At 46.0% G+C, this 26,380-nt stretch overlaps 1 protein-coding gene across 3 annotated transcripts in view; it reads left to right on the forward strand.

Moving 5' to 3' along the window:
- Positions 1-8,895: 8,895 nt before the first annotated feature.
- The window catches only part of crim (QVR superfamily protein crim), a 62,766-nt gene continuing 45,281 nt past the window's right edge, over positions 8,896-26,380 (forward strand). For 2 of the 3 annotated variants that reach the window (XM_075886341.1, XM_075886340.1), the window contains exons 1-2: positions 14,209-14,774; positions 23,090-23,227. In XM_075886341.1, the coding sequence (XP_075742456.1) occupies positions 14,726-14,774; positions 23,090-23,227 (187 nt within the window). In that variant the 5' untranslated portion in view covers positions 14,209-14,725. Of the gene's footprint in view, positions 8,967-10,022; positions 10,073-14,208; positions 14,775-23,089; positions 23,228-26,380 lie in introns of those variants that run through there. The other variant, XM_075886342.1, reaches the window with a different exon arrangement.

Below are 26,380 nucleotides of genomic sequence, written 5' to 3' on the forward strand. Positions count from 1 at the left end.
CGGGGCTTTATTTACGTGGCCGATTTCATTGTGCTGCCAGAATGTTCAAGGGAACTCATTATAGGAATGGATTTTTTGCGAGCTAGTGGCGCCGTAATTAACCTGCGTAGATCCAGCGTGTCGTTTTCGACTGAACGAGCTATACCTGTGGAGGAATCTGAGGAACGACGCCTAACTGTTCTACGCGTTGTTCATGATGACGTAACTGTGCCGCCACGCTGCAGTGTAATGGTGCTCGTAGAAAATGACGCATTGTACAACTGCGAAGGCATAGCAGATACAAATGCAGGACTGTTTTAAACAAAGGTGTCTGCGTAGCTAGGGGTCTTGTTCACTTGACGAAAGGCCGTGCAGATGTCCTACTCACAAATTTCTCCAATGAACTTCAACACATCGCTCAAGGCACGGCTATTGCCTATTTACATGACTTCTGTATGGCGACTGAACTATGCAGCTTAACGACATCAACCACTCGACCAGTGGCCTGCAACATCGACACATTCGTGACCGTCAATCATAGGCTTCCGGACAGTCAAAAGAAACAGATTTACGCCTTAGTAAAAGAATTCTCTGATCGCTTTTCAATTGCCTCGAAGGTCGAGCGCACATCAATTACGAAACACAGAATAATAACGCAAGACGACACGAGGCCTATATGCCAGCATCCATATCGGGTGTCACAGAAAGAACGGCAAATTATCAAGAAGCAAGTGGAGGAGATGCTTTCGGATGATGTCATCCAGCCTTCGAATAGTCCATGGGCGTCCCCCGTAGTGCTCGTTAAGAAGAAAGACAACACACTTAGATTCTGTGTCGACTACAGAAAACTGAACAGTGTAACTAAACGAGATGTCTACCCCTCGCCACGTATCGACGATACACTGATCCGCAAAGTTTTTCTCCTACTTAGATCTAAAAAGCGGATATTGGCAAATAGAGGTCGACGAGCGGGACCGTGAAAAAACGGCATTCGTAACACCAGATGGCCTCTACGAATTCAAAGTGCTTTCATTCGGCCTCTGTTCCACACCAGCAACGTTCCAGCGAATGATAGACACTGTCCTTGCCGGATTGAAATGGCAGTCATGCCTAGTGTATTTGGATGACCTGGTGGTATTCTCTGCAACGTTTGACAAACATCTAGAGCGACTACGCACAGTATTGGAAGCCATCCGGTCAGCAAAATTGACAATCAAACCCGAAAAATGCCACTTCGGCTTCGAAGAGCTGCGATTCCTTGGACATGTCATTAGTTCCGATGGTGTTTTCGTCCCGATCCCGAAAAGACAGCCGCTGTTCAGAGGTTCCCTACACCCAGAGACAAAAAGTCAGTGCATCGATTTTTGGGTTTATGTGCCTACTATAGGCGATTTGTTGAAAATTTCTCAAAGATTGCGGATCCTCTTACAAAACTGACGAAAGGCAACGTGCCCTTCACATGGGAAAGCGAACAATAGAAAGCTTTTGACAAATTAAGAAAACGACTACAGTGTTCACCAATACTTGCCCATTTTGATGAGACAGCCGACACTGAAGTCCATACCGATGCCAGCAATGTCGGCCTCAGCGCCATCTTTGTCCAGTGGCAAAATGGTCAAGAGAAAGTGTTAGCCTATGCCAGCCGCAAACTATCAAAAGCTGAGGCTAACTACTCTGCAACTGAAACAGTGTGCCTCGCAGTCATCTGGACAATAAACAAGTTTCGACCCTACCTTTATGATAGACCGTTCAGAGCTGTCAGTGACCACCATGCTCTATGCTGGCTGGCAAATCTCAAGGACCCGTCAGGTCGACTAGCAAGATGGAGCCTCAGGCTTCAGGAGTATGACATTACGGTCGTGTACAAATCTGGAAGGAAACACAGTGATGCCGACTGCCTGTCACGCTCTCCCGTCGATCCAAGTGTACCTGAAGAGGAAGACTTCCCGTTTCTAGGCGTTGTCGACGCATCCGAAATAGCTCAACTACAATGAGATGACCCGGATTTGCTGGCGCTTATACAACACCTGCAGGGTCTCGACGTTCAAGTCCCTCGCATATTCTCCAGAGGGCTCTCCACGTTCTGCCTTCGAGGAAGTGTCCTTTACAGGAGGAACTTCGAACCTAATGGTGAAACGTTTTTACTAGTCGTGCCCACAGCCATGCGAGAGGAAATTCTGCACGCATGCCACGACGAGCCAACATCTGGACACATGGGTGTGAGCCGAACATTCGCCAGGATTCGCCTGAAATACTATTGGCCTAAGTTGCTCGCATCAGTGCAGCGCTACGTGAAAACTTGTTGTCAATGTCAACGGCGCAAAACTCCACCCGTAAAACCAGCCGACCTCCTCCAGCCAATAGACCTTCCAGATGCCCCATTCCAACAAGTCAGCATGGGCTTCCTAGGACCTTTCCCGACATCGTGTCCAGGCAAGAAATGAATAGTCGTAGCCACAGACTATCTGACCCGTTATGCTGAGACTGACTCTCTGTACAGTGCAACAGCTGCCGAAGTCACCAAGTTCTTTGTGAACAACATAGTGCTCAGACATGGTGCGCCCATCGTCGGGGCACCGCATTTACTGCAGACCTAATGCAATGCCTGATGCGCATGACAAATACCAATCACAGAAGAACGGCGTATCACCCTCAGTCAAATGGCTTAACCGAACGCCTCAACCGAACTCTGACCGACATGCTATCAATGTATGTCGATGTTGAACATAAACAGTCGGAAATATTACCCTACGTAACATTCGCATATAATACAGCCGTGTTGGTGACGTATTCGTAATACCGAATACGCCACCAACAGCATGTCGATTCTAGTCTGTACAACAAGCGACGCAGTGACGCACTTTATCATCCCGGTGACAAAGTGTGGCTATGGATACCAGTGCGCTGCGGCGGACTCTCTGAAAAGCTTCTTTGCCGATACTTCGGCACATATGAAGTACTCAACCGTATCAGCAACGTCACTTGTGAAGTCAGAACCACTGGACACGTGAGTTCAAGACGCCGCAATGCCACAGAAGTGGTACACGTAGTCCGCATGAAACCCTATCATGACAGATCGTCGAAAAACGAGTGAGAGTGCGCATGTATCTTTTCACTGTCTTAAGCATGGGAACGATGCGTCTGAGGAGGGGGATAATGCCGCGACAGGTTGGCTACGTTCAAGTAGCCCGCCGCAATCATCGTGGCAAGAGCACAAGCAAAACCCGGCTGGCATGCGCTACGCGTTCGGGCACTCCGGCAACGAGGAAGAGAAAGATAGTTGGATCTGTGCCACTCGGCTACTCGGACTTGACGACCATAGTCTTTAGAATCGTGGGCACAAGTTCGCCCTAATAAATATGCTTGTTTTTTAACCTGTATGCCTCAGCATCGCTACAATATTAAAAAAGCAGAACTCGATAGAGAACAAACAGGGCTAGATGACACTCTAGCTGACATTAAGAAAAAAAAAGGGTGAACCTGGGCAGGTCAAGCAATGTGAGGGAGAGACAAGTGACCAGTTAGAGAGATTGTGTGGCTACGAAAATATGGAAAAAATAACTGAGAAAGGCAGAAGGCTAGATAGGATTTGCATGCATAAGATTGAATAAGCTTGCACCGGGTTGGGAAAATTGTAGGTAACTGGGAGAAGCCTTTGTATAGCATTGGACATAAAAAAAGGCTGATATACAAGAAGAGCATGCGTTATCGAGCTGTTGCACATCGCATGTTGGTTTCAATACCAACAGGTTATTCAACTCGCATCGCAGTGCTACTGCTTACGTATTGTAGTTGTACTACCAACTACTTTTCGACATGTTTCTAGCAACGTTGAAACATATCTGGAAGATTTACTAGAACCATGTACAGCCATGTCCCCGACTCTGTACAGTGCATCTGCCGCCAGGCTTAATCCGTGGTACCTTGCAGAAGTTGTGGGCTCGGACATGGTGCGCCCAGGAGCACGCGTGACCTAATAGACATGCAGGGCTGTTTTGAACAAGAGAGACCAAGTTGAAAGGTGTGCCTCTTTAACCGTAGATGCATGGTTCCTCAGGGTGCTTTCAGCATGTGAATTCTGAGAGATGATGCGTTTCGACTGATAACACATGCCTGACTAGACATTTGTTATTGTGCCTGGTCAAGTATGATACGGTTGGCATTGCAAAACTTCTTTAGCACCAACCACTCCAGTTCTAAACTAAAGCACATTGCATGAAGGAGATAAAAAAATAAGCGCGCCTGCCACCACACTTCAGATTTTAAAATTTTGCATATTTGCTAACACAATCAAACGAAGGCATGACTTCTCCGAAAGGCCATGTTCTACAAGAAGTGAGTGCTCTTTTTGGGGAAGTTGCGCCTTCATTTGGTAATGTTAACGAAAGTATGCGAAATCATAATTTGTGGCAGCAGGTGTGCTTTCTTTACCTGCTTCGTTCTATTTGCTTCAGTTTGGACCTGGAGTGGCTGGCACTGAAGAAGTTTCGCGATGCCAAGTGTTCAGCAGCCCACATCACTGAGGCAAACTGGAACCTGAAGATGAGGCATGCCCGCTGTTCCACACTGAAGAAGCCTGCTCGCATGACCCGGGGGCCTCACTGGGCTTGGAAATGTTCACATTGCAGAAAGTGTACTACGCTATGTACTCAATAAGGGCCCAAAATTTAGCCACGAACCTCTGTTGTTGGCTCACTAATTACTGGCATTGCACCGACAAGTTGCGGCAAAAGTCGATGTTGCAGTTTGGGACTATTGCTTACAAGACAATGTCTAAGCTCTAGCAAGAACAGGGGAAAAACACTTTTCGTCAGTAGGATACGTTGGTGGGTGTTGTCATTCTTCAAGTGCAACGATTTGTGCCCATTTCAAGTGGATAAAAGTAGTGGCTTCGTAGTAATGAATCTAGATTTGTGTAACGTTCAAGGCAAGACAAGCAGTCTACATGAACTTCGTCAAGTTAAAAGTCATCAAAACAAGAGTTTTGAAAAGCAAGGCAGTGGCTCTGAGTAAGGACTTGGAACTTGCACAACTAGCAGAGTCTATAGCATACTGCAGCTAGCAAAAAGAACACCCTTTCTGTGTTTGCTACGGCCAAGGCGCATAAGCCGGTGTTTCATTCAGGACAATTGTGAGTGATTGAGGTATCTGGCAGAACATGATTAGTCAGTTTTTAATGAAGCGGCTAGACTCAGTTGCCATGAGAGACCCATTTTAAACTGAGAATTTCTCATGCATCATCCACTTTCTTCAAAGAATCCTTCGATGGGTACTTGTTCTTGGTAGATGTTGACGACTCATTTCATTCTGTCCTGCACGGTGAATTGTTTTTCTACATAAGAAGTTGCACAGACGAGAGTGGTGTGGTTGCCTTCAGAAATGCCGCGGACATGGCAGTATAAGCTTTTATGGCCCTTCTCAAGTTTTATGTTAAAGGTAGCTCGTATGTTGCTCCTGTGTTGTGCAATTTCTTATGTTTGACCGTAACTGCTTTTATTATGTTCCACCAACATTTTAATTTGTGGGAGGTTATGGAAGTTTTTACGGACGATGATAATTTTTTTATTATTTTAAAGAAACTAACCACCGTCTTATATTAGCCCATTGTTAACTTTGTTCTAGCAGGCTTTCGCAGACTGAAAAAGAATTGGTGTTTACACATGAGTTGAAGGCTTGTGTCTTTGCAGTTTTTGGCTTAGCGCATTACCTTGCAGAGTCGTCACGGCTGTTGGCTTTTTTGTCTAGGTGTGCTGAAAAATTGCTTCCATACGAGTTAACGCATTCCAAAACTCTGAAAAGGGCCATTGCTGAACAATGCCCAGAGTATGCATGTGCAGGGTCGTGCTCACAAGTTATGCAGAAGACTTTTCAAAACCGATTGGACAGGTTGTCTGTGGTTGGTTTCCTTTGCATGCTCCTTAACGCTGTAGCTGAGTTGCTCCACCAGACTATCAAGAGAGAACGCCCCGGTACTGGGGTAGAGCAAGAGCGCAGAACAGCGAGACCTGAAGTTGTACCGTGTATGCACCGAGCTGCACACGACCTAAAAATGGTTACTAACAGAGATGGTATGCCGATTATTTTTTCTGCGCCACTAAAATCATCTCAGCTTTCTCATGTATACTATATGATGGAAGCAACAAAGGCATGCCAATCATGCACAAAATGTGTCAACGTGGTCATTTATGAGTTCGCACTATCCTACGGCAAAAGATCGTTGGCAAGGCAAGAATATGCGTGAATGAGCATGCACAGAAACGTGAGCTTTTTTAAAAGATAAAGATGGGGCACATTTGCTGACACATTGCGATTCTCATAAGTGTGAGCCGTACCTGGATAAGGTTTGGATTATTGGCAGAAGCAGGGCCACAACTACTCGAGAATGCATGGATGCATTCTGTATAAAATCACGAGGTTCATTAGGTATCAGTGATACTTTGTCTTTCTGGTAGGTAGAGAACAAGTTCACAGATTGTGATTAGTTAGTATGCTCTCAATGTGAGCCTAGCTTACTCCACACATGTGTGCCTATAATTTTTGATGCAGGATATGATGAATAAACTGTCAAAACTTTGAGCTCCCCTAGACCCCTTTTGTCATTATTTGGTCATTAAAAACAGCCATATCTTTATGGCTTCTACTAGAACATGGACCGATTAGAATAGCAAAGAGTACTTCTAGCCTGACCTTTGTGTCTTAAAAATCCATAGGGGCAAATTTCACATAGAGAGACATCGTGTCTGGGTAATGCAGACTAAGGAGACATGAGGCTATGACAAGTTACCGATATGCAATGTCAAGGAGAATGAATGCAGTGATTGTGCAAGCATTCCAAGCTAGAAAAAGGCTAAGAGTGACCAGTGGCTTCTGTCGCATAAGCCATGAAATAACAAAAACAACCACCGTCACCTCTGCCACCATCTGGAACGTAAAAGCACTACCAAAGGCGGCATTCATTGTTCTTCCGCACAGGCTTACGGCATGCAGCTCCATAAAAGTAAAGCGAGGGCACATAAATGCTTCAATGTGGTAGTGTCAGAGCGCATACTCAAATCTGTTGCAGGAAATCTGCTGCAGGAAAAAAAGGAAAATCTGTTGCAGGAAATCATTTAAAAAATTTTAAAGCAGTCTGAAGACAACATATTCTACAGATTTTTGCTCGTGAATGGAAATTCTTCACTAAATTAGAAACTTTGTAAGATGGTTTTGCTAGATAGAGTTTTATTAATATTTATTTATAAAAATTACACATTGGGGAGCCAAGAAAATTTTGTAAACGGGGGTGGGTGCTAGAGACGACGTTTTGACAAGTAGACTTGTCTTTTACAAGGCCCAACAAAATTTTGAAAAATTTCGCTCAATACAAGAACCATATTACTTTATCATTGTGCCTATCCCAAGAAATTAAGTTATTTATAATATAGAGGAGCCGAGAAATGTAATTTCATGCTATTTAACGTTGCACACACGCACCAACAAAGACCAAAAGCTTGTATGGTGCACTGACTACTAAGCGGGGACAAATGTGCTAATCTGATAGTGAAGTAAACATCACATCCTTTGACACGCACAAAAACTAGTAATAAGACCCAAAATGACATTGTACTTCTTAAAGAATAAAATGTCCTTCAATTTTACATGTGATACTTAATTTAGCAAGACCAAACATATACATGAGCTTGAACATATTGTAACACAAGGCAGGACTACACAGACACTAGAGAAGGGACAAATCGCTCTTGTGCGTGCATAGTGGTGCGCTGTGTTGAAATATGTTAAAGTACTGCCACCAACTGGCCCAGCTTTCAGTCCTTCTTTGTACATGTGCTTATTTGCGGACGTCCATTTATTACATACCTAGCTACCCAGTATGATGCACCTTTTCTGCATAATTTTGATAGAATAGCTTTGTATATGTAGTAAACTGTTTTTCTTGCATGCTCGTCTACGGATGCAACCAGCAGCCAAGAAGCTAGAGACCACAAGAGCGCACAGAAAGGGTTTGAGCATTCGCACGTGCGATCATACCGGTGTCACACGGGCACGTTTGATTGCAATCAGCACGGGCGTCCGCGCCAAATCGATCCGGCGCAGCAGCGACAGACCTGTCGATCTCGATCAAAAGTATTCGAGTGACACCAGTATTAGTCACCGCTAGCCGCCCAAACTAATCGGATCAAACACGGTGCAGCCGTCATCTAACTGCGATATAAAAGGGTACGACATAGCAAACAAGAACCCGTGTGACAGTGGTGTTGTCAGTACAGTGTGTCAGACCTTAAATCTCATTCGGAAATATGTCTGCACAAACATGATCACGCCTACGCGGGTGTAATTCAACGCTACAGCTCGCATAAACCAGCCAACACTAACGTATCATCAAATTAGCAGGAAACTAAATTTGTCAAACAAACCACCACACAGCACACACAAGACAGCCAGCACTTGAGCATGTCACATCGACGCGGGATATCGGTCATTCAACGCTACCGCTTGCTCGAAACACCCACGGCGCTCGATCTCCCCCTTTGAAGGATCGGTCGGCCGAGAATCACAGCCACATCACTACATTCGCAAGGAATAATACCGCATACACACCGCCGCACAACACCAAAATCAACCTTGACTAAACTAGTGGAAACGCTGACAGTCGACGTCGGCGCACCGCTAAGGACTAAAGCACAGAACACCTACCAGTTTAGAGAAGGGAAACTGTACCTTTGGGCTGTTGTATCAAAATAACATGCAAATTCGTAGCGGCGGCGTACTGAACTGCAATACCGCGAGGTAAGGTGACGCTAGTAGTACTATCATCATCAATAAACAGACGCATTTTTTTTTGCTGCAGGGAGGAGCTCGCAGCTGGTTCGCGCTCCTCGCTTCCTCTGGGTTTTTTTTTTTTTTTTCGCTGCCCAATCGCGTTTCGCGTCTGTGATTATCGCCAGGGGAGCTAGCTGGCCTCGACTGGCAAAAACAACGTCAATCAAGTAAGGTTTGCATCGTTTATTGCGAGTGTCCAAGCCGGTACAATCAATGTGTACGGTCTGGTCCGAACAAAACAAGTCACTCATACATATCGAAAGCTTTCAACCTATGTGTAAAGACTCTTAAAAGCTAACAAGCATATGCATATAACTGAACATCGAAATCGCTGAATGAACGTCGCTCTCATTGTGTTGCGGCGCTCGAGTTTAATAGCGTGGCTTCAGGGCAAGGGTCCGATTCTGCCTTCACACGCGGCGCTTGCCCCGTAATGCTAATCTTAAAAACCAAAACTACAAAAAAAATTTTCGGCCAAATTTAGCGGCAGCCTGGCAACAACTACCCTTCCAGTCTGGCAAACACTTATGCAACGCCAAAAGGAACCTTGCCTGCATGATGTGGAATCGGGAAGGCAACTTGTACATAGCCGATAGATAGCTCGCGCAGTTAGAGCAATGTAGTTTTGCTAAATTTGTTAAATAAGCAATTGCGGATGCGTGCATTTCTGAATCATTCTCGCTCTACAATGCTACATTGAGTACTTCACAATTCTGCAATGTCGTGTCGAGAGAGTAGGCACTAGTTCTAATACTCAGCCGTAAGCCCATATCATAGGTATTATGTATTTAGGGGATGGGCCTAAAATATTTCAGACTTGCTACATTTATTATTAGAGTTGAGTTACACAGTTACCACAGCTAGAATTTCTCGTCGCAGGTAATGACCAGTCTGCTGAGTATGCAGCGAACATGTATGCTAAAGGGACACTTATGAGGTGTGTGCTTACAGATCGAAAAGGCCCAATTCTAAGAAAATAAGCTTCAGGTATGCATTGTACAATTTTGTTGTTTTTACATCTTTGTTGGTGCTCTTACGGAACACTATCTGCTCAGCTCTGAGCACAATCTCTTTTTTTGCATAGACATATAGATAGAACTTGAGTACTCTCTTGCAAGCTAGCACTCCTGAAATCAGTTGGTAATACATGATGTGAATCTGTCTGAATACTGGATCAATAAAGGTCACATTTATTACACACTTGTTATTGTTTACTTTTTCAGTATACTTGTGCTTGAAAGCTGAAGTTGTTTTTTCCCTGCTACTTCTAGAGGTTAGTACTTGAAATACATATTATCTTGCAGTGTGGCTGTGAATAAGTCAAGATCAAGTATGTTTCAACTACCAGTGTGATTTCCTAGATTTTTTCATGATCGTAGGGCACATAATTTCACTTCGTAGTGGTAGACACTATAGTTATGGCAACTTAATTTCAACAGAAACAGATGTGCTCAAAAAAATCTTGGATGTTTCTCTGCTATACGAAAAAAAAAAGTACCACATGCAATGAACACAAGCTTGCTCTTCACGACAGCACTCACGTCTCTGAGGAAGCTGCGCTGCAAGTGCTCATCACTTTTACGATTTATTATTTTAGGAGCCCATTGAACATGTGCAAAGCAAAAGCAATTGAGTACAGCCCTATGAGCTTTGGTGCATCTTTTTGCAAACTTGTATGAGTTAAACACAGTTAAGACAAAACAATTCTGGGTGTTGTTCTTAAACTGTCACAAGGCACAACCTAATGTCGGAAAGCCTGTTAATGCCCCTCTCTGCTGGGGTGTTCATTTTGCAATTAATAATTTCTGACGATTGACATGTCAATGATGAAGTGATCGTGAGTCATACAGTAGTGGGCAAATTTAGATTGACTCTGGCTTCCAGGGGTTCAGACAAATGACACTGTAGCATCACAGGACACAAGAAGGGTTGTCGAAACATTTGCTCTGACACCTTATGTTAACAGATTTTTCATATTTTCAAGCTTCCATTTTTTAAGGGTCAGTTTAGTTAACCTGCACCAATCGAAACTGTTTCACAGCTGTGCACGAGAAGTTCAGAACTTGTGCAGCAAGAGTTCAGCAGTGCGGCATCACAAGTGAATAACAAGGCGCCGACAAGATGGAATCCTTATTTTTGTTCGCTATTTAATGAGGCGCAAACATCGTGGCTAAACACGCCGCATCTGCAGTGGTGGGCACAGTACCTACGGCTAATGCTATGTTGTTTGTTAAGCTGTGCGTGCGGCTGCACCAAACCAGCGCCGTCAGAGCAGAAGGTACAGGAAAGTCATGAACTAGTTTTGGTGCTGTACCTCTCCTGTGCTTTTCGAAATGAATGGCACTATTTAGAAGGTGTCATTGCTGCGCCATGAAACTAAAGAAGAGGAGCAGCACTTTGTAAAATGGATCATGTGGTGCAGGTGAATCGAACAAACCCTTAAGCACACAAGCGTCTTAGCGTTTCACACCCATCAAAATATGGCCACTGAGGCTGGGATCAAACAGTGTGTTGTTGAGCTCAGCAGTGCCACACAATCTAACTAATAGTGTTGCAGTTTCAACATTATTGAAATGTAGACTCCATGCCATGGTAGACAGCCAATGCTTGTGGTCAATCTAAAGCACTCCTCCACAATATGCATGGTAAAGCATTCACAAATACAGCATTACATGTGTGAGGTTCGAGATGACCTGTTGTAGTGGACATTCAGATGTTTCAACGTGCTTGCAGAGTGGACATTCGGGGGTAGTCATCCTGTCATTGCATGGAAGTCTGGAAAAACAAGTAACATCACCAGATATCAATGCATGAAATTTTTCAAAGTAAACAAATAAACTCAGTTAATTAGTAAACAGCAGTATTTTATACATATATGTAGTGGTACCTCATAACACGTATATCACTCAGGGCTGCTTCTTCACAAGGCATGTCATGTAGCAGGTTCCTTGCCCAATGTACACATTACACATTTGCTTCCATGTCAGGTGGGCCAGGAGGCTGTGGCAGAAAAAGAAGTATTTCTCATTTATGTGACGCTTCCTTTGTCGCACTATAGCAAAACCAGACCCATAATTATGTGATGTTTTTCAAACGCGACTGCAGTAAACTATTAACTGGTAGGTTTTTTGCACTAATATATGGGCTAGCTAAGAAGACACATGCGAGGCGACGGTGATTTATTTGCCTTCTTTTATGGCAACGGCCTGGTTGGTGTGACCTGGTGATAAAATTTCAGAATCAGCTATTGAGTCAGCGACTCGTTCCCACGTGAAGCTATGCACACCGCAAGTAACGCACGTTTTTCGTGTTACAGATTGAGACGTTCAACAATTTTAAAATTTAATACTGCAATGCGCTGCCACCGTGTGACGCCTACGCAGTCGTTGGCAAAAAAAAAAAAACTACATATGTTGAAATGAACCAACTAGCCCCGCAAGCAGCCATCCTTAAAGAACTGAAGTGGTTTCTACTCACCGGTCCGGGCTTGCAACGGGTGTTCATCCGGTGAAAGCTTCAACGGTCGCTTCGTTCCCTGAAAGTCACTCCAATTCCCTTCGCGAAAGCATTTGAACGAGTCAAAATAAACAGAATGAGAAAGAATGTGTCGGTCGGCACAGACTCGAAATATTTACAGCGAAACGAAACAGTCCGAGACACCTCCGAACGTACCGCGAGCCGTTACCTGCCGTCGCAACCGTTGGCCGCTGCAAACTTTGAAATGAGGATAATGATGTCGATAGGCTGCTACTGACATCGAGTCAGCTGCAGTAAAAACTACTACAAAAAGTTGATGACGCAGCACATGTTTAGGAAAAACTGCTTGTTAGAAGAACAAAATGTTTTTATTCTGTACGGGTACGCAAACATGTAGTATTTGATCATTTTAAAATAAAACTTAGCCCCGACGAAGGCGCTTTGAGATGTTCGCGCGATTAGGGTGCCTAGGCAGCGTGCGGTCGCCAGAAAAGCACCTAGGGCGCAGCCACTCGTATTAGTTCGCGCCATGACTCGCCGTGGCGCTGCAGTCACTGTCTGCAACGGTGCTGGAATGTAATGTCGCGAGAGGAATATGGAAAGGGGTCATGGTTCTAGGTGTGACGTTGAACAGCGTGGTCTTCTGCATGAGATCAGAAGTTCAAGCAAGACTAGGACGTAGAATAGGTTGGCTTGCTTTAGGAGCTCACGGGAATACACCAAGTGAAGGAGTACAAGGTGATATGGGATGGACATCATTTGAAGGCAGGGAAGCTAGCAGCAAGATAAAATTTGAGAAGCGATTGAGAGAAATGGGGGAAGAGCGTTGGGCTAGAAAGGTATTTAGCTACCTGTGCATGAAGAATTTCGATACAAAATGGAGGAAGCGAGCCAGGAAATAGACGGGTAAATACTTGGAAAACAGCAGGGGGCCAAACCAAAAGGAACTATCGGTTAGGAAGATGGTGAAGGAAACGGAGACTGATATGTAGAGAATTGGCATGCTTATAAGTCCGCACTGGAGATCTATCAAACGTTTAGGCAGAAAATTGCCAAGGAAAGGATCTATGATAATACTCGGGATAGTTTTCTACTGTTTGAGGCCAGGACGGGAGTATTGCGAACCAAGACATATCGGGCCAAATACGGTGGTGGTGGTAGTGGTTAGAAGATGAGAAAAGGCACCTAATTTCTGCAACCCGGTCGGGAGCACGGCACAGTGCCTCCAAATACGGAGGGGTAGACACGGTATGCAGTGCGTGTGGAGAGGAGGAGGAAACTGCCAAACACTTGATAATGTTCTGTAAAGGGCTTCACCCTGTAGTTAAGGATGATGGCGCAGGGTTTTTCAAAGCACTAGTGTTTAGGGACAGGGAGGGCAAAATAGACTTTAAGCGGGTAGAATTAACTAAAAGGGGGTTATCCAATTGGTAGCTAAAGTCAAGCCACGAGTGAAAATTAAAACTTTCATTGCAAAGTACCAGTGCTCAACCTCACCATATAAAGAAAAAAAAAGATCAATCTAGTTTTTGGTTTACTAAACATTTTGGCTGGGTGTAGCCACCACCTGATTTAAAGGGCACAGCTATATCATTCCATCCATCCATTCATAGCAGACGATGCACGGTGGTATGCACTTGTGCGTGCGCGTTTCTGCAATTTTTTGTTTGTTTATTACGGGTAGACCGAGCAACCCACAAATTTGACGAATTGAAGCAACATTCTAGCTGTGAAAAGCACCGTGGTGATTGGCTCTGGGATTTTCATTACAGTAACTCCATCTGCGTGAGCGCTTTTGGGTCCCCGTCTAAGCGCAGGCGAACGCGAGCAATATGCGACACACCGATAGGCGCGATCGGCGTCCACGAATCCCACAAACGGCGAATGCGTTTCTAGCCGAGGAGGTCGTGCTCATAACGAGCCTCATGCCGCCGCCGGTCGAAAGTGCCTCGGCGCACACCTCTACTAGAGTGTACTAGTACACACTAACTCTATATAGGTGTTCTCTGACCACGGTGGTTGAGTTAAGGGTGCGACCACCGTGGTTATAACTTTGGTCATCAAATAATTTTGGCCTAGCTGCATTCCACAGGCCAAAGTTATTTTCCTTCCTTCATTAGGCGTATCAAGTTTGTTGCTCGCATTCTGAGCGCGTCTTAATTCATTCAGTCTTCGGCAACGCGTAAATTAAAAAAAGACCTGCGAGCAGTTGGACGTGACGTGACGCTGCTGCTTCAATCGGTCGACTAAGCGGCTCATTAGCATAGCTCACGGCGTTCTCAAGGGAAGCCCATTTGAGCTTGTGCCGGCCAACGCCCTGCGTCTATGGTGCCGCCATCTGCCGCTTACCATCATCATTCGCTGCTCGCATGGTTGCTCCTACGTGTTCCGACTCGTACCAACCAACGGATATGCTTGCTCGAATGTGTTTCAAGCGGCTGTAACGAAGATGGTGCTAGTGACTTTTGGCACCGTGCTGCTCGTCATGTGCCATGTCGGTAAGCGAGCGGCTGTCACTGTGGCGTGCATTATGTTTTGATCAACATATGCGTCCATGGTCCTCAAAGTTACCCTCGATATCATTTCTACTTTTATTCTGTCAAAGGGATGAGTAACGCCGGACGATCCATACATGATCTTTTGTGATGTGTCAAGTATTGCTTCGTACTACGCCACTTATTCCAGCCTGATACCTAAAACTATAGTTGCTAGAAGGTTTTCTAGCTGCTGTACTAAAACAGCGCTACTAGGCACAAAGCAGGCCGTGCTTAGCGTTCCGCGCAGAGCGATCGGAAGTGCTCGAGTCAACAGTGGTGCCTCGTCGCTTGCGATGCGATTCGTTGATTAACATGAGACTTCACCTTTTAGAACATAGTGCAGTAATATTCGCCTTACTATAAAACGCCTTACGAAAATGCGTTCATTGAAGGCGTTTCCTGCTCTACGCACGTTCACCCCTCCATGTTCCTGTGTGAAAGTATGCGTGCACCGCAAATACTTATCAAAAAGAATGCTATGTGAAATGCACCGCTGATGGCCCGGTGCACGACGATCGCTTGATCCCTGACAGAAGTGATAGTGGCAAAATCATGAGAACCGCAAAGGGATTCCAAACGTAAAAGTAAAAAAAAAAAAATGTTAGTTGGGTCTAGCCTGACAACAACACAAAACCGGCTTGTTAATCGTTCTGATCCGATTGGCAGCTGTGGTGCAGTACAATAAAAAAAAAAAAATGCAGCTGTGGCGCAATAGGTCAAAGCGGCACAGTAAGGGCTGGTGAGGTTGGCGGTTCGAGCCTCATTGCAGTCTTTGTTACTTTTTTTTGTTCGCGCATGTATTGTTTAAACATTTATGCGGCCTCATCGGCCTCCCGTCATCCCGACTTACTGCTTCTGGTGGTGGTCTTATTCACAGGCCCTTTAATATTAGATCTTTGATGTTGTAGAACTGGCTATGTTTATTATGATATAGTGTTTTGCGAGCTATTGCTCTTGATCGGCGAGACGCAAAACGACTCGAAAAATTCAAATGCAGCTGGCTGCATTGGTTTCTCCGGCACACGTGTTAGGAATGTCGATTTCCACAGTTTATCAATGTTTTGATGACAGAAAGGCTCACTGCAACGTAGTCTCAGGAATCTTTTTTTATGTCGCTCAGTGTACCATCACCTGGCGAGGTAACCTGCAGGCCACTTCAAAATATTGACGTGCCACCACAATGTTCTAGGCAATCAGCACTTGATGAACGACGCCCAAGGGGAAGTGCTAACGGCGTTAGCCCATCTAACTACAAAACAGCTTGTCTGCCTTGCTGAATAACATGCGCTGCCTGTGACAGCACAGGATCATTTACGTAGCAACGGATGAGAACGGCCGTACGTGTTCGCACTTAACAAAAAGCCGGCAAAGCAGTAGCTTTGGCGTTCGGAGATCATAGGCTTCATAAGAACACTACAATAAAGTTGTTTCCATCCTTTGTAAGAACACTTCGCAGACGCACTGGGATTTCATGCATGTGCGTCCAGTCAGTCACGCGTAAACTGTGCAAAAGCATTCATTTCATCGTCGACCTTGCCCTTCGCAACCATCAAATCTCGGCAGCAAGGACAATTTTCCTTTGACAACACCTCACTTGGCATTGCAATCTAGAAAATGCAGTGCGTCCAACTACAATAAGTCGCACTTCATACTGAGAAACTTCATGGCACACACACTCAGATAAAGCTGCGGCGCGGTGGACGGCCGCGCTAGCCCTAACCTCCAGGTTCAACTAGGCATCCAGCAATTACACGAAGCAGCGACAACAGAGGGTCTCGGTCCTCCTTGGAGGTGGCTTAGGCCATGGCCATGGCCACGACTTTGTCGGAGTTTTTACCACCAATACGCATTGAAGGCAGCTACCATTTTGCAGCCGTAGTGCCCATGGTGCCTTCTGTATTTAAGATACTTGTAATATGTGTTTAATGAACAAATATAGGTTGATTGACTTGCCAAACACCTGCTTAGTAAAATTTTTGAAGGTTTAACACATTATAAATTAATAATTTACACATTTATATAGCTTTGATAATAATCTTTAAAGGGAAGTCACTTCCGTGCGGCGCAGGAGCCACTTCTGTGTGGGGCTGGCTGCTGCAGCGCTGGAGACGCTGCCATAAACATTGGCCGTCATTCTTCCCTGTAATGTAAATGTCCAGCAAAGTGGCATAAACACCACATATGCTGGGTGAGGCAGGGGTATGTCTTGTATTACTTCAGAGTAAGGCGAGTTGCTGTGGTAGAGCGTGATGGGTTCTGCACATTTTATTGTTTAACAGCAAATAAAGACACACACATTGCTTGGTTGTCCTCGCTCCATGTGCCGTGAGACTACTGCACCAGCTAGCCCAACGCTCTACCTTATACCCTATTGAAAATCCTAGGTAATGGTGGATGCCGAAATCGTTGGTGGATATAGTAGAAAGAGTGCTGGATATGGTGGAAATAATAGTGGATATGGTGGAAGCTGTAGTGGTCATAATGGCTGATGACGGCGAGAATGGAAATAATGGTGGCAGAAGGTGGTGGGGTGGTGAAGCAAAGGGCGGGGACAGTAGAAAATTCCAGCTCTGGGTGGTGATGCAAAACATGTTTGGTGAAAGGCTTGGTGAACAAGCTGAATGACGGTGGCGTGATGGAAGCTTTGTGAATGATGGTGGAATAATGAAAAAGCACATGACAGTATGTGAAATCATTTATTTATAGTGTTTCATTCTTGAATGCTCAGAGTAGTATCTTTATGGTCAAAAGAAACCAATGCTGCTCATTATGCTTTCTAGCACGTTTCTTTTAAATTCCTGCGGTGTCAACAACGCCTCAATTTTTGTGGAGCGTAGAATGCGACCGTGAATGTTTACACTTTTGCACATACTTACATCAGTTTGACATGCGCAATATGTTCCTTTGTTGTGATGTTCAGTAAACTTCAGAGGAGATTTATAAATCTCCTCAGAAGTTTACTACAACAGAAGACTAGAGGTGTCGCTGTGAACAGTGACAGTAAATGTTTTACACCGCTGCGCAGTTGTCGATAAATAAATGAGCTCCAGTTCGCAATTGCCCCTTCAGCGGTAGACCGGAATACAGCGGTCACTTGATGTCGTTACTCTAGAAACGCAACTCTGGCAATTCTTGCACACTCAATTGCTTGAGCCGTACTTTTCAGTTAAAAAAGTGCATGCGACTCTAAAATGCATAAACTTTTATCTTCGATATGCGTCGAGACGAGCCCCAACGAGTTTAACTCATGTCGTTCTACGACCATGATTTACGACACCCTTCGTTCTACGACCATGATTTCCGCCAAGTGTTATCGGCTCTTCTGGGTTGCAGAATACACAATTTCGGCAAGTAAGAATGACAATACAGCACATCCGTGGCATCATTTAGCCTAAATGAAGCCTTTTTTTTATTGTCCACTGTGTCCTCTCTAGAAGCGACCATCATCGACGTGACGCTGTTATCACTTCTATCAAACGTACACCTCCCCTTACCGACATCCGCCGGTCGCACTCGCTGGCACTTCTCTGGCTCTTATGCAAGAAGACGGACTTGCCAATTCGTATGCTATACCATAATATATCCGATGCACTGCATTCGTTTTGGCCAACCGGCTGCGGCGGCTGCATTTCCGATGGAGGCGGAAATGTCGAGGCCCGTGTGCTCAGATTTGGGTGCACGTTAAAAAACCCCAGGTGGTCAAAATTTCCGGAGCCCTTCACTACGGCGTCTCTCATAATCATATGGTGGTTTTGGGACGTTAAACCCCACAAATCAATCATCGTTTTGGCCAAGCCGTTATGTAGTTGTTGCTAACGATAGAGCTACAGCAGTGCACTAGCAACAGCTACAGGTGCTGGCTCGTGCAGTTATGTTTCCTTCGATGTAGTGAGACGGGAGGGCCGGGGTCTCCTTTTTGTTTTCCACATTTCGTTTCGGTGCCAAAACTTACCCGGTCGTCTGGCCATCGACTTTCATCAATCGGCCTACTATGAATTGTGGGGGAGCATGCGCGCTCAGCCTCCTTTTCCTTTTTACGGCAGTGCGAAAGCCTAGTTGCGGAAATACCCGCATGGCCGGCGCTCCCGATTGCCCCCTTTTCCGGCACGTGGAACGGGTTTCCCCACCTCAGGGAGAAAAGGTATTATTCTTGTCAGGGAGAGGGAAACCGGGGAAGAGGACAAATCTGGCGTGCGGACGGCCGCACGGTCTCTCTGACACCGGCCCGGAACGAAGGGGGTCGGACCCGCAACCCCCCCCCCCCCCCCCCGCGAGCCGAAGACGTCAACAACGGAGTGTCTACTCTTGTTTCTTGACTATCTCCTCTCGACATTTGCGCGCTTTTGCTAACGCCTAGCAATAAAGTGTCGTTTTGTTGATTTTGCCTGTTGCCTTATTCATCCGAACCCGTGTAGCTGCAATGACACGAGCTACGGATAGGGGACGTTAATCGTGCACGGTACGACTGTGTGTGGCTGAAACATTAGTTAGGCTTCTGTGTCAGCGGTACATAGGACAGACGCCCTACAGAATATAGCATGATTTCTACCGAACTGCCATCACTAAGGCCACCTCGGCGCTCAATGCCTTATTAGCCGACTCAGGGACGCTAGCTTTCTGGCTGCAGAAGGTCCTCACTATCATTGTGACGAAAAACGCCTCCCTGAACAATGTCGACAGGGAAATCCAGGCTGACCTTGACTACGACGAGGACTTGGAAAGAGACCTGGCCACAGCCAGCGAGTGCGAGGACAAAGTTGTCTGCACTCAAGGGAGAGCTTGCTGCGGCCACGAACCCTACCCGCATTCGTCACCGACACAACCAATGCACCTAGTAATCCACTCGCATCCACATCAGAGCCTGCTGAAACTTTCTCTTCAATCATGTCCTCAGCCCCTCTCGCCTCGACATTGCAGCAGGCCGCAACATCACTTTCAACCGGCCTCATGACTCCTCTCGCATCGACGTCACAGCAGGCCGCGACTTTGCCTTCGACCGGCCTTCCGAGCCCAACGCCTACTACCACTCCAACGAGCTTTGAGTACACGTCGAATGACCTGTCACTTTCCACAAGGTACATCATGGAGAGTTCGATAGCCAAGGGAACCCCAGGTGCATAATGTGCATTGGCTACGAGGACCCGGTTTCTCATGGCCTCAACGACAACTTTCTAAAGCAGTGCTACTTTCCAGACCCAAAAGACAAATGCATGGGCTATTCGTTGCACGGCATCGTGTAACTCCAGAAATGGCCTCGTGAACAACAACATGTGGAGCCCTACCACTCGCCCTACATGCTCCTCAAGCCCGTTCCTAGTGTTAAGGTCTCCTGTTTATTTATTTATTGCATACTGCCAGCCACCTCTTGGTGGCCAAGGCAGGAGTGATACAAACTTTCATACTTGCAGCCACATATAACACTACACTTCACAGCACAGAAATAAAATCACCACATAACAGGTTTTCGTGGAACATGAATACTCGGGTTACAGGAGCAACACAAGAGCGGTATCAAAAATACAATCCAAATTTTTGTTCCTAACACGAAGTGTAAAAACATCATTAGAAGAATTGAAATCTGCACATACGACCAGACAGCTTTTACTACAAACAGGCAGTGGCAGCTGATAAGAATGCGTCGGGCGCTGCGATGCTGGTGACGTCATGAGGTAGTTCATTCCAGTCGGAAATTGTTCGTGGAAAGAATGAATATCGCCGAGAATTTGTTTTTGTAAGCGGCACCACTATGGTGTTATCATGCTTGTTCCGAGTTTTTCGCGATGTATTGCAGTGCATGTAAGTGTTAAAGGCGAGTCCTGAGTGTCCGTTGACTATGTTATAAAGGAATTTTAAGCGATGTAGCTTTCTACGGGACTCCAATGTGGGAAGAGCGGATCTATTACGGAGTTCAGTGACTGAACAGTGTCTACTGTACGCGTGGTACATAAACCGAAGGGATTTATTTTGGACTCGTTCTAGTAAGTATATTTCTGTTTGTGTGTGAGGATCCCATACAACGTCAGCATATTCCAACAATGGGCGTACCAATGTAGTGTAAGCAACTAGTTTTGTTTTGCTGGTGCAGTGCCTCATGCGATGCTTTAAAAACCACAATCGCCGCAGTGCTGCTGATGTTATACCTTATAAGACCAAGCAAGTCGAGGATTGGGGCGGCGAGCAGTAGTGGTGCTATGAGCCGCACTCAACCGAGTACATGCACACCACGACTGCTTATTAAATCGCTGAATACCAAAAGAAAGTGGCACATAGCACAAGAGACCTGCACTAGATGTACCATCGTTGCACCACACAGCTCCAGCACTACACCATGCACATCATGTAGGAAACCCGTGGTAACAAGGACTCTTGCGAAGCGGGACACACCGTGATGGTTATGTCTTCGGGAGACTTCTGCAACGATATCTCCAAGAATGCCATCATGACTCAGACTCATGCACATGACAATGTCAGCCCAATATGCATCATTGTTTGCGATGCCATGACGGATGCTGACAATCTGCTACCGGAAACCAAGCATGTAGATGTATTTCTACTACCTTCAAACGCAGCTGAGATTCTCGTCCTTGGCTAGGTTGCCGCATGATGGAATCAGGATGTTTCGGCATCGTTGTCATCCTCGTCAAGCGAAGAAAAGGAAGAATCGTTGTCGGCTTCAGAGTCTCATGCAGATCAGACGCATTTGTGAGCCAGGCACACACTAAGAACTACCTGACTGCCAAAATAGTCAAGCTGCGCATGATCGCACGTGCGTACGACAGGAGGCCGATGCCGGACTCTTTTCACTTCAAGAAGCCGTTTAAGCAGCAGAGAACAGACCAGGATGTACAGAGAACAGACCAGGATGTGGTTTTTACATTGTGTCAATGCAACCAGCCATGCCAAGCAGGATTTGGTTTGATTGATTAATTGGGTTCTAACGTCCCAAAACCACCATATGAGAGACGCCATAGTGGAGGGCTTCAGAAATTTCGACCACCTGGGGCTCTTTAATGTGCACCCAAATCGGAGCACACAGGCTTACAACATTTCCGCATTCATCGGAAATACAGCCACCGCAGCCAGAATTTGATCCCGCGACCTGCAGGTCAGCAGCATAGTGCCTTAGCCACTAGACCACCACGGTGGGGTGCCAAGCAGGATAGCAAGCACACCAGGTCCCAGGACGAAAAACTAATGATGACGTATAATGTGACTGCGAAGTCATTAAGGCACTACAGTGAGAATGAACGACTTTCCCTGCAAGACAAGCCGCTGCCTCCCCAAGCTTCACCGTCATTGGCGAAGCCCTTCGATCGCCATGTAACACCTCCTGGCAGACTCAAAGCTTTCTTAAAACATGTGCAACTTTGCCAGCTGCGTGAGTGTGTTACAAATAAAGGAGGAAGAAGAGGCGGTAGGCACGAGCAACAGTGATAGGTGCTGGCTTGCTCCATTGTTCTGTTACTTTGGATGTTGCCAGACGTGCAGGTCCACGTCTCCTCTTCATTTTTCACTGAGACATCATTCTAGTTGTCTACTTTTTGCACTCATCAGTGTTTCAGTTGCAGTGTTACTGTTGAAAATTGTTGAATCACATTGTGCCAGAATAATTACTAGGAGCTGGCTTTTTGAAATCTCGGCAATGGGTTCTTCACACGAAGAACTTTAATTGAACATAACTGCCTTACTCCACTCAACAAAGGTTAATTCAGCTTCCTAATTTCTATTCTAAATTATGTCTTTAAAAATCCGAAAATGCCTGCCACTGCAGAAAAAGCAAACGTGAAGACAGTGAGCAAATATTGCGTTTTTTTTATTTTTGAAGGTTACTGACATGTTTCGTTCTGGATTAAAAGCTGTTAGCACAGTGCTTGTCTCGCCTTTTTTCTCTTCCAAGGTTTCTGTTATGTTAAGTAAACTCACCCAAGAATAAGATTTTATGGAGACCTTATTGGCTGTAAAAAAGACTGTTCCAAATATTGGCTCTATCGACCTTCGCTGTTCAGGGATTCTACGCATACACCAAGGTTGAAAGGTAGGCGTTGAAAAACCTGAACACCGTCTCTGTTGTGCAAGTGCTCAAGCTTAGCTAATACTATTAGGTCTGAGACACTTGCACATTGTAGCATTGCCTGAAGGTGGACTTGTTTGTAATAGTTTTTTCCTCTGTAATGTTGTGCATATTTTATTGCGTATTACACATGGCAAGAAGGCAGGCAATGCCATGCCCGGTGTTTTTTTTTAGGTCTCAGCGTTCTTGTCGCTTGGTATTGCAGGAGCAGGGGAAATGTGGTGCTATTCCTGCATCAGCAACCAACCGGGCTGCAAGGATGAGGTGAACTGGCTCATTCACCATGCCATCACGTGCCCTCGAGATGATGACAAGTGTGTGAAGATTATCGAACGCAAGGGCTGTAAGTTTGACCACGATGCACCTTTTCTTAAGATGCAGTTACCATAACTTTGTAGTTTCTGGTAATGTATTTATGAGCTTAAAGGGAAATGCGAGTTGTAACACTTTCTGTTTTTGTTTGCTGTTACAAGTTCGATTTCTCTACTTTTACAATAAAAAAAAACTTGAAAATTTTAATTTATCTTCAATTAAGTTAAGATCGTTTTTAAAAGGCACAAGGTGGCTACCGAAAAATTGGCAGATCCCATGTACAGTGGGAATCGATGATATGCGAAGCACGAATGAGGAAGGTTCACGTTAAAGTTAGCTCAAGGTTACGAGGTGGACATAAATTATGCCATTTATCACTTCCATGTCATGATTGTCATGTTTGGACGTGTAATTAGACAGTTATAGTTCCCCGTTAGCATGATAGCCGAGGTTATAGAGGTTAAGGGAATGATGTTACCATGCAGCAAACATTCGTTGCGGACAGTGTCTTATATTTTAGTGGGATAGCGTTTTTGTGGTTTACATGCGCCAGCTCGAATGGTGGCGCCACCTACCGAATGGTTAATACGTTAAAGAACAGTGAAAAGGAAAAGAAAACGAGAATGTTTGGCAGTGCCACCACGCGAAGCAATGTTACAAGTTCATTTTAGTAATAATAAAGTAAATAAGTGGGAACCACGCATCAAACGGGAAAACATTTAAGTCGCCGATTTGTTAACATCGATCTTCTAGTTAGCCCTAGAGACGTTCTAAATTAGATGCTAACTCAAAAATTACACCAGCGTATTCGTAACACTTGTTCATGAAAGCTAACTGAAGGCAAGCGAAGCCATTTTAAACAGTCGTTTGCTGCGAACAAAGTGAATCTTTCAGCAACTTCACCAAAGTCACTTCAAAGCGGGCGTCCGATAGTGCCGCCATGTTTTTATGTACACTATGTACACCTACTTGAAAACGGTAACATTAAATCTGAAAAGTGACGCGTATTGTAAGCGGTACAAGTAACAAACATACTGTGGTAAAAAAATGCTGCCCTGGAGAGTGTGCGGCATGCTTTGACGTAGAAAATTGGTGTGCGGGGCCGATTTAGTATTTAAAGGTGCGCGAGAATCATCATGATGGTCATAGCGGTAAAACTATGAGCGCGCCTATGCACGTGCTCGTGCGCGTTCCACGTGAAAAAGCTCCCGAGCCACGGGGACAGCTCGGCTAACCACAGAGAGCAGAGAGCAAGGACAAGTTCGGGCCACGCCCCGGCTGCTCGTTCTGACCCTCCGTGTCCGGGCCTCGTCTCGGCGTTGAAGTCCTCGGGTGCGTCCTGGACTGGGCATCGCCCCATCTCGCCACCCACATTGGTCTGAAGCGGCGTTCGTCCTGGCCAGCTGCTGTTCTGGTCTCGGAGCGAGACGCTGTCCCAGGTCTGTTCGCGGCAGTCGGCGGTACGCTGTTCTCGGTGGTGTATAGGCAAGCCGAGGCGTTGACCACCGTACTGGGATGCCCCTGGCGGTTATCTTCTAGACCGGGCCCCGCCTCGGTACGAACTCCGCAAGCACAAGGCACACCGCCTCCTGACTACCAGAGAGCTCAAGGTCAAGCGCAACGTTCACGCCCCAAGAGTAGAATGTGAGTGGACGAACAAGAACATTAACTCCCTTTCGCGTAGGACCGTGAACGCGTGTATATATGTGTGAGTTTATGTTGTGTGTATCCCTTTGTTCGTCTTCGTGTATATAAAAGTCTCTCGTTGTCCTCGAACGTCCTCTGTCCTCATCTGGTTAACCTGCGCCCACAGTTGCCCACAAATTTTGGCGAGCCTGCCAGGATAGATTGGCCTTACCTTCTTGCCGAGAGCCAGACGGGCGGGACGAACCGATGGATTTAGAGAAATCGCACGCGATCGGAACGGACATGGGTCTAATAGAATCGGCACTGCAGGAATGGGTTGACGCGGAGCGCGTTATCGAAATGGACCTTCGTGCACAAGTTCGCGATGAGCAGCGAGAAAAGATAGCGCTGGAGGAAAGACGGCTGCAAGCCGAGGAGCGCGTTTTGTTGTTGAAGCTAAAGTTGCAAGAGCAGAAGACTGGTTCGAACACGGGAGAGATAGGGAGACCGGTAAGCAATGACGCTGTGTCCCCAGCTGTAATGGATAGCTGTGGCCCGCACAAGCTATTGCCACCGTTCAACAAGATGCGAGATGACCTCGACGCATATCTGCAGCGTTTTGAGCGCGTTGCGGTGCCTCAGGAGTGGCCTCGGAGCAAATGGGCCTTTTCGCTCAGCTTGTGCCTGACGGGAGAGGCGTTATCCGTGATTAGTCGACTTGACTCTGCTTCCGCCACCGACTATGATCAGGTGAAGGCAACATTGCTGTTACGATTCCGCTATACGGCTGAAGGATACCGTGAGAAATTTCGCAAGACGAGACCAGAGGACAAGGAGACGGGGCTCCAATATGCTTCTCGCATGCAGGTCATTTCGACCGTTGGATGGAGCTGGCAAATGTCGAGAAAACATATGACGCTCTTCTCGATGTAATGATTTCAGAACAGTTCATGAAGGGATGCTCACCCACCCTTAGGGTATTTCTGAAGGAGAGGAACTGTAAGAAATTGCACTCTTTAGCGCAGAACGCAGACTGCTTTCTGGAAGCCCAAGATTTGTTCAATTTGGGCAAGGATAAGCTATCTAAGGAGAGCTCAGCAGATGCTCGTATAGCAGAAACTGCGAAGCGCCAGTTCAAGGGCCAAAGTCTCTGTTTCTTGTGCAATAAGACAGGGCACCGTGCGTCTGAATGTTGGTCTCGGACAAGAAATAACCAGTCGGCAACAAGCTGGTCGAGTGGCAGAAACGGCTCGTCTGTGGAGACAACTCGAACCCAGGGAAAGCAGTTGGCGTCGTGCACGCTGTCACCCAAAGAAGGAGACAACGCTGACACACCGGAGAAACCGGATGAAGGGTACGTCGTACTCCAGACTGGGGAGACTATCCCGGTCGTGAATATGACGTCGACGCATACCCCAACTGTGGCTGATGTGGGAACTCGGCCTGTAGTGAGAGGATTGCTTGAGGGCAAAACTGTATCTGTACTTCGAGATACGGGATGCAACACGGTAGTGGTACGAGAAAGGCTCGTCTCGAAAGGGAAGTTTACGGGCACTAC

This window comes from Rhipicephalus microplus, chromosome 2, assembly GCF_043290135.1.
Source record: "Rhipicephalus microplus isolate Deutch F79 chromosome 2, USDA_Rmic, whole genome shotgun sequence".
NCBI classification, from domain to species: Eukaryota; Metazoa; Arthropoda; class Arachnida; order Ixodida; family Ixodidae; genus Rhipicephalus; species Rhipicephalus microplus.